Source organism: Rhincodon typus, chromosome 4, assembly GCF_021869965.1.
Source record: "Rhincodon typus isolate 14 chromosome 4, sRhiTyp1.1, whole genome shotgun sequence".
Taxonomy (NCBI): domain Eukaryota; kingdom Metazoa; phylum Chordata; class Chondrichthyes; order Orectolobiformes; family Rhincodontidae; genus Rhincodon; species Rhincodon typus.
The window spans coordinates 85,092,538-85,110,791 of NC_063335.1; the positions used below are offsets into that span (position 1 = coordinate 85,092,538).

The 18,254-nt window shown below is 41.6% G+C and overlaps 1 protein-coding gene across 2 annotated transcripts in view; it reads right to left on the bottom strand.

The window, feature by feature from the left end:
* Positions 1–783: 783 nt before the first annotated feature.
* cdh17 (cadherin 17, LI cadherin (liver-intestine)) overlaps positions 784–18,254 on the bottom strand; it is a 111,051-nt gene continuing 93,580 nt past the window's right edge. For both annotated transcript variants that reach the window (XM_048595466.1, XM_048595467.1), the window contains exons 15-18: positions 13,599–13,829; positions 11,483–11,602; positions 4,335–4,451; positions 784–4,213 (exon numbers count right to left, since the gene is read on the bottom strand). In XM_048595466.1, coding sequence (XP_048451423.1) covers positions 4,095–4,213; positions 4,335–4,451; positions 11,483–11,602; positions 13,599–13,829 — 587 coding nt within the window. In that variant the 3' untranslated portion in view covers positions 784–4,094. The remainder of the gene's footprint in view (positions 4,214–4,334; positions 4,452–11,482; positions 11,603–13,598; positions 13,830–18,254) is intronic.

An 18,254-nucleotide genomic window follows, 5' to 3' on the forward strand; every position in this document is an offset into this window, starting at 1 on the left:
CCTTTTTTAAATTCAAACTTTGTTATGACCAGAGAAGCAGTGGATCTAAGAAAGGAATCTGTTCCCGTTTCTAACCTTAGCTGTAATGATGTCAGCATGCTTCTCAACCATGGGGTACCATCACTGTCTGGCAGCCAGACAGAATGATCAGAGAAGGAAACCGGAAGAATTTTCTCCTCTTCAAGTTAATGGCACTGAGGCTAACCCTCAGAACTCTACCGCCTCCTTCTCACTGAAATCAGCACAGAGGTCAAGTCTGGGTTTGTGCCAGACAATCTGGAATTTTTTTAACACTTGATTCTTCATCAGGCTTAGGTAACAGCGCAGCTGATATGATACTATCGTGAAATTGTCTTCGAAATATATTCTATTCCAGATCCACTGCACAGTCACTTCACATCCCAATTATAATCAGCTCAGAAGTCTTCTTGAGAACAATGTTCAAAAGCAGAAATCTGTCAATGGTAGTTAGTGACTAAAATCACATTGTCATTCTAGAAATAGGTTATTTTCATTTTATGGAAGGTAATCTCAATTTCTCCTGATATTTTTCTTATAAATTGATTTTTGAATTTTTCCACATAGATGTGCACACCCATACAGAAATCTAACAACCAATGAGAAAATTAAAGCATCAGCATTTGAAGAAAGAACACAGATGTAAACAGAAAATCAATAAGGTAAATGTAAAGAGAATCTAAGTTTACAAAAGCTGATAAGAATAATCAAATCAGACCCCATAAAAAGTACTTCTAAAATAATTTTTCAAAAAGACTTGCAATCTTTTTCTCATTTTTAAATTTATTTTTTAATACCCAGATCGTAAAAAAAATGTTACAACAGTGCAGCTTAGTAGCTTTTCAGCTCTTTGCAGTTTTCACCATCCCTAGTACTGAGGATAGACCATGTATAAATACATTACAGATTGGAATCATATGATCAATATAGTTGTACAAAAACATGACAGTGGCAGTACAATAAAACTAGATTGTAAAACAGCTCAGTCCCACTTGTGAATATGCTTCTAATCTTGTGACTGCTCCTAATTTGGCATCCAGTGCCTATATAGAACACCTTTCAAGTCTCATGGATAGCAAGTTTGACACAGAGCAACACTTACATACTCTGGCCAATAATATATTTATTACAGCAGCTTGATTTTATTCACTTTGGCTATCCCTGTGGCCATTCTTTCCAGGGTTTCCCAATTTGTATTGCATTAAGAGCTAAAACCATCCATGCTTATTTTAAACAAAATCCATAAAGCTGGCAGAAAGAGGAAATGTTAATCCCATTAATTTGAAACCAAATACCACAGCTAAAAGGATAATTTGCTAACTCATTGCAGTACCTGATTTCTATATAGTGGCAAACCTGATAGCAAAGTGCTATATTTACAATTCAGCCTCTAAGTCTTTCATCTGTGTTCTTCCTATGATTCAGCGATCAGTATGGAATTGAGATACACCAACCCTGAAAGTCCCAACTTTGTGTGTGCTGATTTAGTTAATCTGAATCTAGAAATCTATATTCACTGGGTATAGAAATCATGACCAGTTTCCACCCTCCCAAGAGCATTGATGCTCAGGCCATTACTGAGGACTGATCCTCATCTTGACTAAAATCCAATAACAGCACATAATATGGGTTCAAAATAAAACCTTTCTGGTTTGTGTCGTTTACTGCCACATCACCAACTGAACCAACAGCGAAGCAAAGGTACAATTACATAGATTTGACCTTACAAGAAAAAAAGACAGCAAAGGTTTTGTAGTTATTTGATGTTGGACATTGAGAAAATATTTCAATTCAATTAAAAAGCTAAATGTGATGCTGGGTGAAAAGCAGTTATATAATATTCTACTCTGATTTTCCATCACCACATCAGAAAAGCGAATACATTATACTGTAATCAGACCTTTACTTGAATGTAATAAACATACTGAACTATGCTTCAATGTCTTTCAGTGCAATACTGCAATATCTTGGCCCCCTAATCTTCAAGTGTAAATCACAATTTAGAAAATGTCAAGTTCAAAATATTTCAAATATATATCTTGCAGAACATTTTCTCTCACAAGTAGTAGAATATGCCACATAAGAAGGTTTCATGCTGACATTGAACAGTAATTGCACCAGCTTTCAGAGGTAGAATGTATCTTTAAAAGCCTTTATCATGACATTTTCATAATGACAGGAAAGTAAAGATGCTAATTTAGTAATCAGATGATTGAGGCCTTACTCTGCTCATTCTCCTCACAAAGGTTTCTTAGTATTTTTGAAACGTTCGAGAATGCTTTTACAGCATGTTATAAAACAATTCAGTAATTTTTAACAAACTAGTCATTCCATTCACCAGATCCTTGAGCATGAACTGTTAATTATCAATAGTACCAGTCATCCCTGAGTTGTAGTAAAAAGGAGCCCCATCAGAAGATGATATGCAAAAGAAAATGATCAGTGCAACACAAAAAGTCAGACTGGCCTTTTTTTACATTGAATTTATCATGTACAGGCATTAAGGAGAAAACATTTTGAGATCAAAAAGGATATATGCATAATCAGTGATAAATCTTCTGCTTTCTCAAATGTGATCACAAAAGATTACAAAGGAATTGAATTAAGTTGCCTTTCCCTTTAAAAGTTGTCCTTTGTTCCTCTCTTGCTGAAGCAGAAACATCATAGCATTAATTTGCTGTCATTAATATTTCAGTTCAATATTAGTATTGTGGAAAAATACGTAAAAACAGCTGGTACAAAAACACCATCATTCAAACATAAATCCTATTTACATAGCACTTTCTTTGGCATGAAGTCTCAAAAGGAATATGAGAAGAAATATATCCTTGGAACAGAAATGATTTCAACAAACAACAAAGTCTGCTTGACCAGAGTGCGACTGAAGTGGAGTATTTACAGTAACTATTTCTCCTTCTCCCCAGCCACCTAATTATCTTTGCTGTTTACCCCTCTTTTCCTGAAAGCACTGATGTTTGTCTGGATATGTCAATCCAATATTTAGCCCTGAAGCACTTTTGTGTAAAACCTAAACAATAAAATGCTGTCCAGCTGTTCACAACAGAGAGCACTAGACCCAAGCTTTAACAATGTCTCATCTGATTTTCACACGTCTGTTTTTGCACAAGAGGTCATTGGATAATGTTCAGGAGTGAAACTCCTGGCCGCTTTTTCAACTCCTTAATCCAGTGGTGCACTTCCTAACCGCAGTGCCTGCATTCCTGCCTTTGTTGACCTTGTCAAGCTCAGCGTTACTCATTCATTAGAGATAATAGCACATATTTATCAAGCATTTTTCTTAGCAGACATGAAACACCATGATGACGATTGATATGGAAAAGCTGTATCCTGGCATCACTGTCATGTAACCTCAATAAAATTGGAGAAGGTGCATGGCTTGTATCACACATTAAATGAAGGATCAGGGCATAAACTATCAGGGCATAAAAAATCAAAGAGCTTGGTCCATAGATTTTGGATGTTAATATATACTTCATGAAGTCAGTGCCCCTTTGACATGTACAACAGGTACACTAGCTTGTTCTATATGAATGGGGGTTCATCTTATGTTCACTTGGAGTCATACCACTTTCCATATTTTACTAACTGGCAAAGAAAATAACAAAATGACCATGTTGGTATTTTGGCAAGAAGTATTTGCAGACTGGCATAAATCAAATTTTAATTGTAATTTACAAAAAACAAACAAATTCCAACAAAGAGAACTCTAAGAATGAATTCGCTGGTCACATTCACTCAAAACAAGCTTCAAATTAAGGCTCTAAGAAGTGAGATTAATGAGTAGCATTCCAAATATTATACAGCACTCTTAATGGAGAAATAGAATGTAATGAACACACTCTAAGCACAGATCCTTCGATTTTATTTTTAAGGACTGTATAAAATTCTCTAGTTATAAATAAATGTTATGAGTAAAATTAATACCAAATTAAGTTGCATTCAAAATGTTCGTCACTCATTAAAAGGTAGAGATTTGTAAAAGGATCTTTGAAAGAATGCAAAATTGACCCTGAAAAATGATTTCCTTCGGGTGTGGGATATTCAAGCTTCTAGTATTATGCATTAGCCAGAGGTATTATTTCGTTCTCAGTCCTTGCTGCTTTTGGATCTATTTTATCACCTTTTCCGCCTTTCTTGCGTTTCATTTTTATAAATACCACTGCAAGGATCAAACCTATGGGAACATTTTGAGAATAAATGTTATTATTTCAGTCAATTCTCGAAAAAAGTGAAATGACATTTTAGCCACTGAAGCTTTTATCAGACATGCAGCTTGGGTCTTGGTCAACACATACCTATAAAAACAAAGGTTCCAAGCAATAGTCCAACTGCAAGTGCGATTTTTGATGAATTAGATAAACCTTCTACTGGAATGAAGCACGCATTTTTATCTGTGCATTTACAGACAGTAACTGAGGAGGAAAAGAAAAAGAATTGTATAAAACATATATTTGACTGATAACATCACATTAAATTCTGAAATCAATGTGATAATTTGCACGTAACATTTGATATTACCACATGCCTGAACACTGAGAAGCCTAAGTGAGGTTTAAGGATGATACGCAAGTTAATTCTGAAGACAAGATTTGATTGGCAATAGATGCAACCTTACTATGGTCACTGAGAGCGAATTAAGAAAAAGGTATGAAATCATACCCTGACATCGAGCAAATAATACTCCAGGAATACCACACTTTAAAGCTAGTTTAAGGCAATGCATATTGGAGACTTACTACATTTGTTCCTAATCTGCCTTAATTATCCAACCAATCTTGACAAATTATCAAAGGACCAAAGATTTTACAATTCCTGCAAGGTCTACCTGCTAGGATGGAAATATCATCAACATCAAGTTGAGGTCACCCAAGCTTCCATGTGTGGAAGGATAAACTGGCTGTCTATGTTTATTCACTGCCACCTCAGTTGGTTATAACATGGTTATTTTAAAAAGGATCGCTTCCTCTGTGGACGCCTTTCTCCCAGACCCAAATAAATGCATTTTTTTGAAAGGAGCCCATTTAACCAGGCATCCTTGAATTAATAAAAAGACTGAATTTATTAATTACTAAATGTGAGAAAAAGTAGTAATGCAGCAACATATTTACTCAGAACTGAATTTTCCTAGCCCCAAACGATGTGGGTAATGATGAGTGAGTTGGGAGTGTGTGGCAACATATTATTTTATGTCTATAAAATAGTCGAATTCTACAACAGTGAGACAATAATCTCACTAGTGAGTGGTGTGATGCATATTTGCATGCACTTACATGTCATTTGTACCTAACCTCATCTCATTTATATACAGATTCCTATTCTCCCATATGCTGGAGAGAAACAACACAGCGACAATTCCCAATATAAAAGTCGGAGCAGGCATCTGCTGGCTCCAATTCATCACTTGCTCTACTATGTCTCCATCTTGGACAATAGTCCCTTGCAATACATGTTGCACTCCAGAGGCAGCAAATGCCTACACGACTCCCATTCATATGTTATGGCACCAGATTCATCACATCCTCATGGCAGATCTCCAACTCACGTAGAATACAGTTCCCCACTTCATTGCTACACTTTGGAGCTCACTGGCGTCCTGCATCATTATGCTGCTGGCAGGTCACTTTGTGTGCAGTGACAAGCACCCGTCTTGTGGATTGCACCGCAGTGCATCGCAGAGCTCCCAGCTAGCTCTCTCAATGCTCACTCACTTGGAACCTACTTGGATGTTCAGAGTATCTCTACCTTTCTTTGCCTTTTGCCGCTTCATTTAGACCCTAAAGGCTCACAGCACATCTCTGTTGCCTTGCTGAGTGGGAGGTGATGGCCTACTGGTATTATCACTGGACTATTAATCCGAGACCCAGCTAATGTTCTGGGATCTTGGATTTGAATCCTGCCACGGCAGATGATGGAGTTTGAATTCAATAAATATCTGGAATTAAGAGTCTAAATGATAACCATGAATCCGTTACTGATTGTCGGAAAAACCCATCTGGTTTGCTAATGTCCGTTAGGGAAGGAAATGATCAACATGTGAGTCCAGACCTACAGCAATGTGGTTGACCTTAACTGCCCTCTGGGATGGGCAATAAATGCTGAGCTAGACAGCGACACCCTCATTCCATGAATTAATTAAAGAAAAACAGGCAGCTTGTCATAGCTGTCAGCAACAATCAGCCAATGGCACTGTGCTAAATCAACATCTCTCCTAGAGCATGTGGCAACTTCCGTTGATGTAGTTGGGGGTGTGTTCTCCTCCTTTCTTTCTGAAGTTGATGATCAGTTCTTTAGTTTTGCCGACGTTGAGAGACAGATTGTTTTCATTCCACCACGTCAACAAGTTCTCTATCTCCTTTCTGTAGTTTGACTCATCGTTGTTAGATATCCATCCCCATACGGTGGTGTCGTCAGCAAACTTGTAGACGGCATTCATTCAGAATTTGGCAACACATATGTCAGTGTAAAGGCAGTATGGTATGGGGCCGAGGACACATCCTGTGGGGATCCAGAGTTGAGTGTTAGTTTAGAGGAGGTGTAGTTACCTATCCTCACTGATTGTGGTCTATGGATCAGAAAGCTGAGGATCCAGTTGCAGAGGGTAGAGCTGAGACCAAGGTCACGCAGTTTGGAGATCAGTCTGGAGGGGATAATGGTGTTGAAGGCGGAGCTGTAGTCAATGAGCAGGAGTCTGATGTGGGTGTCTTTGTTGTCCAGATATTCCAGGGATGAGTGCAGGGCTAGGGATATGGCATCTTCTGTGGACCTGTTACATCGGTAGGCAAATTGTAGGGGATCGAAGCGGGTTGGGAGACTGGAGTTGATGTGGACCATGACCAGCCTCTCGAAGCACTTCATGATAATTAAGGTCACAGCCACTGGGCAGTTATCATTAGGGCATGTTACATGTGCTTTCTTAGGTACGGGGATAATGGTGGTCTTCTTGAAACTGGTGAGGACTTTGGCTTGTAAGAGGGAGAGGCTGAAGATGTTGTTGAATACCTCCGCCAGTTGGTCCCACAGGATTGGGTGCTCGGCCAGGGACACTATCCAGGCCTGTCACTTTCCTTGGGTTGACTCCCACAAAGACCGATCTGATTTCTGATGTAGTGACAGAGGTTACAGGTGTGCCTGGGGCTTTCAGGGCAGGCTTCGTCGCGCCACTGGTATTCTGCTCAAACCGAGCATGGAAAGCATTGAACATGACAGGAGGGTTGTTGTCTTTGTCCACTATCTTACATTGTTTCATTTTGCATCCTGTTACATCGTTTAGCCCTTGCGATAGGTGGCAGGTGTCTGTTTGGTAGGGTTGGGCCTCTGTTTGGTCGGGTACTGCCCCTTGGTACCCCTGATGGCTTTGTGGAGGTCATATCTGGATTTCCTGTATTGGTCCGGGTCACCTGACTTGAAAGCTGCACATCTGGTCTTCAGTAGGGATTGGGCATCCTGGTTCATCCAAGGTTTACGGTTGGGGAGCACTTGGACTGACTTCTTTGGTACACAGTCCTGTACACAGTTGCTAATGAAGTCCGTGATGGTGGTGGCGTACTCATCTAGGTTTTCCTCTGAACACTTGAACAAGGTCTAGTCCACCGATTCTCAGCAGTCCCACAGACAGTCTTCTGCCAACTCGGACCAACACTGTACTTCTTTTCGTGAAGGATTCTTCCTTTTCAGCTTCTGCTTGTAAGCTGGGAGGTGAAACACAGTGCTGTGATTTGATTTTCTGAAGTGTGTGCAGAGGCTGGAGCAGTAGGCGTCTTTGATGGTTGTGTAGCAGTGGTCCAGAAAGTTCGGTCCCCTGGTGGGGCAGGAGATGTATTGATGCTACTTTAGCATCACCCACTTGAGGTTGGCTTGGCTGAAGTCACCCACCACAATGAATAGAGCCTCGGGAAATTTTGTCTCTAGAGTGTTTGTGGCGGTGTAAATCTCATCTAGGGTGCACATGGCGTGGTATGTAGACTGCTGTCAGGATGGCAGAGGTAAACTCTCGTGGTGGGTAATAGGGACAGCATTTTAATGTAAGGTTGTCTAGGTCCAGGGAGCAATGGCTTGCCAGGGTCGCTATATCTGAGCACCAGGCGGTATTGATCAGGAAGCCTAACCCACCACCCTTCACCTTAACTGAGCAGTCCATGCAGTTTATTGGGAACCTATCAGCTCGTAGGGTGCATTTGGGAATGGCAGGGGTGAGCCAAATCTCCATGAAGCAGAGCACATAACAGTCTCTCAGTTCCCTCTGTAAGGCTAGATTTAAATTCATCCATTTTGTTTTCGATACTTTGGACATTTGCTCGGAGTACGCTGGGGAGAAGACTCTTGAAACCCTGTTGTTTCAACCTCGCCTTCAGGCCAGCACATTTTGGATAATTTGTCAACTTAATGCCATAAAATAAATTAACTTCCTTAATCTCTCTTGATAGTGAAATAAGTGGTGCAGACTGAGTTTTGGTATCAGTGGTAAATGAAAAGTGCAACACAGAAATACCGGCTTACACATATGGGAAACTGATTTCAGATTAGTATGATTAGAGGCAAAGAACGGATAAGAGGTAGAATTTTAGCTTGGCAAGATTACAAAGGAATGCATGAAATGTTTAAATTATCCCATCTTGAAACATGTCCAAACATACAAAAGTAATGAACCTGTCAGCAGGGATCTACAGAGAAATGGCAACCAGAAAAAAGACTGGATTAAACATAGATTTTGTGGCAAGCATGACGTACAACTCAACCTGAGGAAGAGAGATTTGGGAATATTTGCCACACAAGTGGCACACATCCAATCCCATTCTAGATCAATCATAACAAGTTCCAACTGGCCTCAATTGCTGCTGAAATAATTCACTATTCTAATTTTTTTTAATTAATCTGTAGGTGGGATTTGAATCTGGACCTCCTGGATCGGGGATAGAGATACTATCACTGTGCCACAAGATCCATTCACTATTCTAGGATTATACTGATCATTGGTTGAACATGTGACTTGTTTCCAAATCACCAAACATGTCCACTCCACACTCCCCACTAGCCCCACCACTCCAGGCACGTTTCCCTGCAACCGCAGGAAGCACTACACCTGCCCCTACACCTCCCCCCTCACCTCCATCCAAGGCCCAAAACAAACCTTTCATATCCGACAGGGGTTCACCTGCACATCCATCAACTTGGTCTACTATATCCGCGACTGCCGATGCGGCCTCCTCCACATCGGTGAGACCAAGCATAGACTCGGGAGACCATTTCGTAAATCATCTGCACTCTGTATGTGACAAATGACAACACCTTCCAGTCGCCAACCATTTTAACTTCCCCTCCCACTCACTGGGTGACCTGTCCATCCTGGGCCTCCTCCAGTGTCACAATGACATCACCCGCAAACTGGAGGAGCAACATCTCATATTCCACCTCGGGAGCCTGCAGCCCGATGGCCTAAGCATGGAATTCACCAGTTTCAAAATCTCCCCATCCCTGGCCTCATCCCATGTCCAACCCTCCCTCTCATTCCCGCCTCCTTGACCTGACACAACTTGTCCATCTTCTCTCCCACCTATCCGCTCCTCCCACCACACTGACAAATCCCCACCACTCCCTACCTGTACTCACCTATCACCATCCCACCTACCTTCCCCAGCCCCACCCCTCCTCTCTCTATTTCTGAGCTCCCTTCCCCCTCCCCCCTTTCTGAAGAAGGGTCCTGGCTTGAAACATCAACTTTCCGGCTCCTCTGATGCTGCCTGGCCTGCTGTGTTCCTCCAGCTCCACGCTGTGTTTTCTCATTTTCTATGCCCCACTTTTCTCCTCCCTGCAAACTCACATCAACAAGCGAGCAGAGATCCAGAAATTCTTTGTTAAGTATAGACTATTCAGTAGGTTAGTCTGCTGATTTTACCCTCTCTCCTTGCCTCCCAAGACAATCATCCCTCAGACTTTCACTCTCCATGCTGTGAACCCTTCCATGCCTCATCTAAACACATGTTACCAATTGACCTACTTCCTCCTACTTTGTCCCTCAATTCTGACTAACTGCTGACCATCCAATTTTCCTTTGTGGTATTTAGCTAACTGACATTGTAAAACCTTTCATTTCCTTAGAGATTGACCAGGAAATATATTCCAGATCTTATATGCATACTGTATGAATAACTTTTTCTTCTGTTATCTTTGGCCTGTTTGCCATTCTTGTTTTGTCATTGTCTTTAGAGTTGTGACCTTTTCACCAATGGAAATATTTCCTCTCCATCTACACTATCCATATCCCTCATAATTTTGAACACCACTAATAAAATTGCCTCTCAAACTTCGCTACTCTAAGGAGAACAATCCGAGCTTCTTCAAACTATTAAAGGGAAGTCCCATATCTCAAAAATCCTTCTTATTGAATCCTTTTTTGAATTGTCTCTCATGCCTTCAGATCTTTACTAAAGCATGGTGCCTAGAATTGGTCACAATATCAGTGGTTCTACAAAGTTTACTATAACTTACTTGCTCTGGTACTATTTATAGAGCCTAAAATCCCACATTTCTTGTTAACTAACTATCTCAAACAGCCCTGCTACCTTCAACAATTTGTGCACATAGTCCCTGATGCCCCTCTACTCCCAGTTAGAAGTGTGAAAATAAGATTCAAATAGAGCAACGAAAAAAAAAGTAACATACATTTTATATGTCACTTTTCATAGCCAACAAAGTACCTGTAAATTTCATTCACTATTGCTATATCAGGAAATTTACTGGAAAATATATGTTATAGCCTGGTATGTTCAAGATTGCTGCAAATTCTAGAACTGCAAGCCAGGCTCATGCTTTGAAAAGTGAAGGTCCACATCGATTAAAATTTAATTATATAAGATCATAACAATTAAGAGCAGGAGTCAGCAATTCAGCCCCTTGAGCTTGCTCCACCATTCAATACAATCATGGCTAATCCCATTCTCAGCCTCAACTCACTTTCCTGCCCACTCTCTGTAACCCTTCAACCCTTTACTAATTAAAAATCTTTCTATTCCTCCTTAAATTTACTCAATGTCCTGGCATCCTACGGCACTCTGGGTACTGAATTTCACAGGTTAACAACTCTTTGAGAGAAGGTTCCCTCTTCATTTCCCCTCATCTGTGTTATAAATCTGCCACCCCTTATCCTAAAATTATGACCTCGTGAAGCAATTGTAAGGGACAAACTCTGAGAAGCATTGGAGACAGATAGTATGGAAACAATTAACAGAGATCCATGAAAGAGCAGACAATTCAGAGATATTTGTTTTTGGGACCAATCAGATAAACATTGATAAATATTTGCCATTCTCTTTCTCAAGGACTTTGGGTTTGTGAATTATGAGATATAAACTGAAGGCTTACCCTTAAAATGGCTACTTGTCATCCATCACATAATCATTTATGAAGAACTAGCTGGAATTTTAAGATGATACCATTGAAAAATTACCTGTTATACTATCAGTTCCTTGTTGGGGTGGAGAGCCACTATCAGTGATTAGCACACGAGGATTATATTTTGTTTCTTCACTGTGTCGGCCAAATTTCATGGTGACCAAGGCATGAGTACCTGTGAAGACCACCAATGTAGTGACATTATTCAGGTACAATACAAACATTTGGAGTTACTTTACAAGGATTCCAAAAATCTGTTTCAAATTCCTACTCATTAATCCCAAATACCTGTCATTTTTACATCAAATTCCAATTAGACAATTTTGCTGTCATGCAGTAAAAATGGGACTCTGAGTTTTTAAATAGATTCATTTCCTAAGTTTAGAAGTGCTTTAAGATAAAGGAACACTGATGCTGAGCTCTAAACATAAATCCAGATGTGAGTAAATGAAGTGAAGTTTTCAGCCTTAAGTCAAGGCAGATGACAGCTGTTTGAGTTTGCAATCTTCCCTTTAGTTGTGAGTGAGCTTCAGATGTAAAATGTGCTCCCCATACTCCACAGTTAGCCCATGTTTAGTGCAGGAAGATGATTTTATTGTGCATTTTTTAAAGTGTGTATTCGCTTATACCCTATATCTTTAAGACAAGATTGGATCATGGCCAAATTCAAAGTTCAAAGCTTGTTAGTCTAGAGATAAAAAAGAGCCTCCAGCTGAACACCCACATAAATCTATGGAAATAGCCAACCTCCTCTCAGCAAAGATGAAGACAAGCAACTATACAGGTTCTAGAGACATCAAAGGTTGGTGAACATTAAAGTCAAGCATAAAAAAGAGCTTAAATTGAGCGCAGTTAAACAAGAACTGAAAGTCTAACTACCTGAAACAGTCTGCTTACCTAAAAGTCCAACTATCAGAAGTTACAGGACATAATCAAGCTTTGGAAACTGAGAAATAAAAGGCCATAGAAGATCTCCAGAAATCCTCTGCACACACACAGAAAGTGTTCTCAAGTGATTGACACAAAAAAGAGATACAGTGATATAAGAAACAACCTCTCCTTAAAAGGGAATATTCAAAGTTTCAAAATCATTGTGTGCTGTTACATGAGGAAAACATTCACCCTTAATTAACGAGTGATGATCTTCTGTTTAAAATAGACACTCTTAAGGGAAAAAAATAAAAAACTTCCTTTATGTTTGCAAAATGCTATCACAGAGAAGCAAGCCCTTATTTAGAATACATACAGCTCACCTGCTGCACAAGGGTGATTTTTGGAAAAAAAGGCTTAGAAAGATAAGGGCCATTAAAGCAAATTGCCATCCAGCTTGCAGATCATTGTGTTATGCAGGGACATCCTGTAGATTCTGCTCCAGAAGTTTATTTCCTCTCAAACAATGATGCATTTCTACTTTCTGATAGGATTCCAGGAATGTTTTTGTCCGTAGAGAAACTGCTATCTGACTCCAATCGTATGGTCACCCTGACTCCAACAGGGGAGCCCATGCAACATATGCACCCTTTAAGAGAGCTGAGAGTATTGTTCAAGATTAATGACTCAAACCAAAGAGACTTGTTGAATTTTGGGGAGATGGGAGTAAAGAGTTAAAAGTTCAGCGTTAAATGGATTATCATAAAAGAATTTGGGGTGGGTGTACAATAAAGGGTTTCTCTGAGGACAGCGAATGAGCTTGTGCAAAAGGAGCTATATCATAGCAATGTCAGATCACATGAGCAAAAGTTTGTGCCTACAAGACCCAAACCAAACCTTTTTGGTCCTAAACCTCGATACAAGCTGCCATTTTCTTGCTCTTCAACAAGGATATTGCTGATAGCATACGGGGTCAATTGGCTCATTTGGCTGGTATGTGATGCAGAATGATGCCAACAACGTGGGTTCAATTGCCACACTGGCTCAGATTACCACGAAGGTTTCCTTCTCAAAGTTGCCCCTCACGTGATGTGTTCTGACGCTTAGGTTAAACCAGCTCCTCTCTCTCACAAAGCAGAAGGACAATGTTGATTTTACCCTACCCTGACCACACTTAACTTCTGATAATCTAAAAGATGTATACATGAAACAATGAATCCAAGGTACAGTTTAGATTCAAATATGAAACATTGACTTGTGTTATTAAGCTTAAACAAATGGAGTTATTTGTCTTCATTTACCATTTATGTTTTCAACTTTCCATTTCTTGCCTGGATCTGCAGGAAAAGAAAACGTGAATGGAGGACCATTTTCTTTATCATCATCTACAGCATGGATTATTATTTTCTTCTCTTCTTCAGCTGGCAGGCAAATGAAAAACTGAGAGGAATCTTTTGCTAATTTGGGAGCGTTGTCATTAACATCTTTAAAGTAAATGGAGATTTCCACCGTAGAACTCTTTTTAGGTCTATCTATAAAAAAGCACAAAGCAAATATTTAGTTAAGACTAAACTTTAAGAGTGTTTTGTATGTGAGGTCAATTGAAGTAAAATTGGAACGACTTGAGAAATAACAATTGCAGAAAACTGAAAAGAAATTCTTAATATCCTTGTGAACAAAAGCAATGGATATTTATGTATTGACCCTCAGTTCAATGATATTCTCAATTCCTTTAGATTTCAGCTGCCTCGCCTCCACACTGATTTCTTTGACCGGGAATCTAATCCACCCTCTACAGACCCCTTCTCCTGCCTTCAACAAACCTCAGAAACCTATTACTATCCCACCTACCTTCCCCAGCCCCAACCCTCCTCTCTCTATCTATTTCCCAGCTCCCTTCCCCCTCCCCATTTCTGAAGAAGGGTCCCAACCCGAAATGTTAACTTTCCTGCTCCTCTGATGCTGCCTGGCCTGCTGTGTTCCTCCAGCTCCATACTGTATTGTCTTTGAACAAGACATAAATGGATTTAGACCTCAGTCACTAAACGAGATGCAAGTTTTTAAAAGAATGTTGGAAGCAGAAAGCTAGAAAATCATTCAGAGAATTCTACGCAATAGAGTTTCAGAGGATTGAAGAATCATGGCTAATTGTGTTTATAGAATCCTGACAGTGTTGAAGCAAGAGACAACAAGGTGCAGGGCTGGATGAACACAGCAGGCCAAGCAGCATCATAGGAGCAGAGAGGCTGACGTTTCGGGCCGAGACCCTTCATCAGAAAAGGAGGAGGGGAAGGGGTTCCGAAATAAATAGGGAGAGAGTGGGAGGCGGATAGAAGAGGGATAGAGGAGAGGATAGGTGGAGAGGAAACAAACAGGTCGAAGAGGCGGGGATGGAGCCAGTAAAGGTGAGTGTAGGTAGGGAGTTAGGAAGGGGATAGGTCAGTCCAGGGAGGACGGACAGGTCAAGGGGGCGGGATGAGGTTGGTCGGTAGAAGATGGAGGTGCGGCTTGAGGTGGGAGGAGGGGATAGGTGGGAGGAAGAACAGGTTAGGGAGGCAGGGACGAGCTGGACTGGTTTTGGGATGCGGTAGGGGGAGGGGAGATTTTGAAACTTGTGAAATCCACATTGATACCATTGGGCTGCAGGGTTCCCAAGCGGAATATGAGTTGCTGTTCCTGCAACCTTCGGGTGGCATCGTTGTGGCACTGCAGGAGGCCCAGGATGGACATGTCGTCTGAGGAATGGGAGGGGGAGTTGAAATGGTTCGCGACTGGGAGGTGCAGTTGTTTGTTGCGAACCGAGCGTAGGTGTTCTGCAAAGCGGTCCCCGAGTCTCCGCTTGGTTTCCCCGATGTAGAGGAAGCCACACCGGGTACAGCGGATGCAGTATACCACATTGGCAGATGTGCAGGTGAACATCTGCTTGATGTGGAAAGTCTTCTTGGGGCCTGGGATGGGGGTGAGGGAGGAGGTATGGGGGCAGGTGTAGCACTTCCTGCGGTTGCAGGGAAAAGTGCCGGGTGTGGTGGAGCTGGAGGGGAGTGTGGAGCGGACAAGGGAGTCACGGAGAGAGTTGTCCCTCCGGAAAGCAGATAAGGGTGGGGAGGGAAAGATGTCTTTGGTGGTGGGGTCGGATTGCAGATGGCGGAAGTGTCGGAGGATGATGCGTTGGATCCGGAGGTTGGTGGGGTGGTACGTGAGGACGAGGGGGATTCTTTTTTGGTTTTTATTGCGTGGACGGGGTGTGAGGGATGAGGTGCGGGAGATGTGGGAGACACGGTTGAGGGCGTTCTCGACCACCGAGGAGGGGAAGTTACGGTCCTTGAAAAACGAGGACAACTGAGATGTACGGGAGTGGAATGCCTCATCCTGGGAGCAGATGCGGCGGAGGCGAAGGAATTGGGAATAGGGGATAGCATTTTTGCAGGAAGGTGGGTGGGAGGAGGAGTATTCTAGGTAGCTGTGGGAGTCGGTGGGCTTGAAATGAATATCGGTTTCTAGGTGGTTGCCCGATATGGAGACAGAGAGGTCCAGGAAGGGGAGAGAGGTGTTAGAGATGGTCCAGGTAAACTTAAGGTTGGGGTGGAAGGTGTTAGTGAAGTGGATGAACTGTTCGAGCTCCTCGTGGGAGCACGAGGCGGCACCGATACAGTCATCAATGTAACGGAGGAAGAGGTGGGGTTTAGGGCCGGTGTAGGTACAGAAGAGGGATTGTTCCACGTAACCTACAAAGAGGCAGGCGTAGCTTGGGCCCATGCGGGTACCCATGGCTACCCCCTTTGTCTGTAGGAAGTGGGAGGAATTGAAAGAGAAGTTGTTGAGTGTGAGGACGAGTTCGGCTAAGCGGATGAGGGTATCAGTGGAGGGGGATTGGTCGGGCCTGCGGGACAGGAAGAAGCGGAGGGCCTTAAGGCCATCTGCATGGGGAATGCAGGTGTAGAGGGACTGGACGTCCATGGTAAAGCTGAGGTGTTGGGGACCGGGGAATTGGAAGTTCTGGAGGAGGTGGAGGGCGTGGGTGGTGTCACGGACATAGGTAGGGAGTTCCTGGACCAAGGGGGAGAAAATGGAGTCTAGATAGTTGGAGATCAGTTCGGTGGGGCAGGAGCAGGCTTTTTGGCCCATCGAGTCCACACCAACCTTCCAAAATGCATCCCAAACCCCCCAACCCCAAGCCTGTAACCCTGCATTTCCCATGACTAATCCACCCAGCCTGGACATTCCTGGACACTGCGAGCCATTTAGCATGGCCAACCTACCTAACCTGCACATTTTTGGACTGTGGGAGGAAGCCAGAGCACTCAGAGGAAACCCACACAGTCACAGGAAGAATGTGCAAACTCAACATAGTCACTCAAGGCTGGAATCAAACCCGGGTCCTTGGTGCTGTGAGGCAACAGTGCTAATCACCGAGCCACATGCCGCCGTGTTAGAGGGAAAGAAACAAACCGCAATTCAGAGTGAAGAAAAGGAAGATGCATCCTGAAGATAACATAATGTAAACATGACAAATGAAATCTTGTAAGCAAACTGCTGGATCATAGAAAGCAGAAACACTTAAATGTGCTGAACTTTGTGTAGTTCACAGATTATAGCTAAAGTGTGAGAATGTCAAATAAATTTGTATCATTTGTACTAATTTAATTTTTTACTGATTGGGCAGTAACCTGGTAGAGTAGGTAATCTACTCAGAGACAAAAAAATGAAAGGCAGCATCGAAACTGCCCACCATTGATTCTCCAGATAATGAAAATATAATTGATTGGGAGTTCAGCATGACAGAATATAATGTAGGGGTGTAAGTAAACAAAATGGTGTATTTAGATAAAAGGGGTCTCAGTGCTGGCTGTAGATTTTAAGAATCAAGTAAAATGTAGAAGTTGTAGTATAGTTATTTCACTCAAAATAAAATTGCTGGCAGGAAAGACAATGTCCTGTGCACCAGCAATAGCCCCATTCCCTGACGTATCATTGAGATGTGGGCTATTTTGAAATCTGGGCCTCATTAACATCCCAATAGTGAGCTGTCTGCACATAATGAAATAAGCAGACTACTTGACAGTAAAAGACTGACTAACACAAAGGAATGCAAAGCAGCACAATGTGCATTCATTTGCTTTGCATTCGGTCATTGTGTCTGCACCAACCTCTGAGCATTCTGACTTACTGCCAAACTTCTGCCTTTCCCCCATAACCTTGTACTTTATTTCTGTTTAAGTAATCATTCAATGACCCTTGAATGCTTCAGTAGAACATGCCTTCACTGCACTTCCTGCAACTGCATTCCAATTACTGGGACCACAACATCTGTCCTATATGTTTAAAAGAGGTTCAGAAAAAATGTGAACTGGGAATGCAGATACACAGCACATAAAAAAAAGTATCAAAATGGGGTAGTAAGACCATAAATGAACAAAACACTGGAGTTCAGTCCTCGAGAGATAGATCAGAAAGTAGTGAAATTATTTCAGACTAGCACAGAAGGTTTGTCAATCCACACTTGCGACACAATGAACAAATCTGATGTCCATATTTTAGATACACTGGGCCAAATGGCTGTTTCTCTGCTTTAAACACTTTGTAATACTTTGTATTCTGAGTAGAAATGTGAATTTCAAGGAGGTTATACTTCGGTTCTTTGGTCAGGCCCAACCTGGAGTGCGGCATTCCATGCTTCATAAGGAATGTATTTATAGATCTCCCTGAAAGTCTGTACAGGTAACACATATTCATTCAAATGTTACTAAGAAGTAACAAATTAAATGTGAATATAAAAATCATCATAATAAAACAAAAGAGAGCCTAAACCAATTTATGAAAATTTAGCAAGAAAAAATAATTACCTGAAGAATTATGGAAAGAATGAATGGATTTACTGTTTTGTGTACATTTTAATCACACAGTACTTTGGGATAGTAGAGATAACAAGGTGTAGAGCTGGATGAACACAGCAGGCC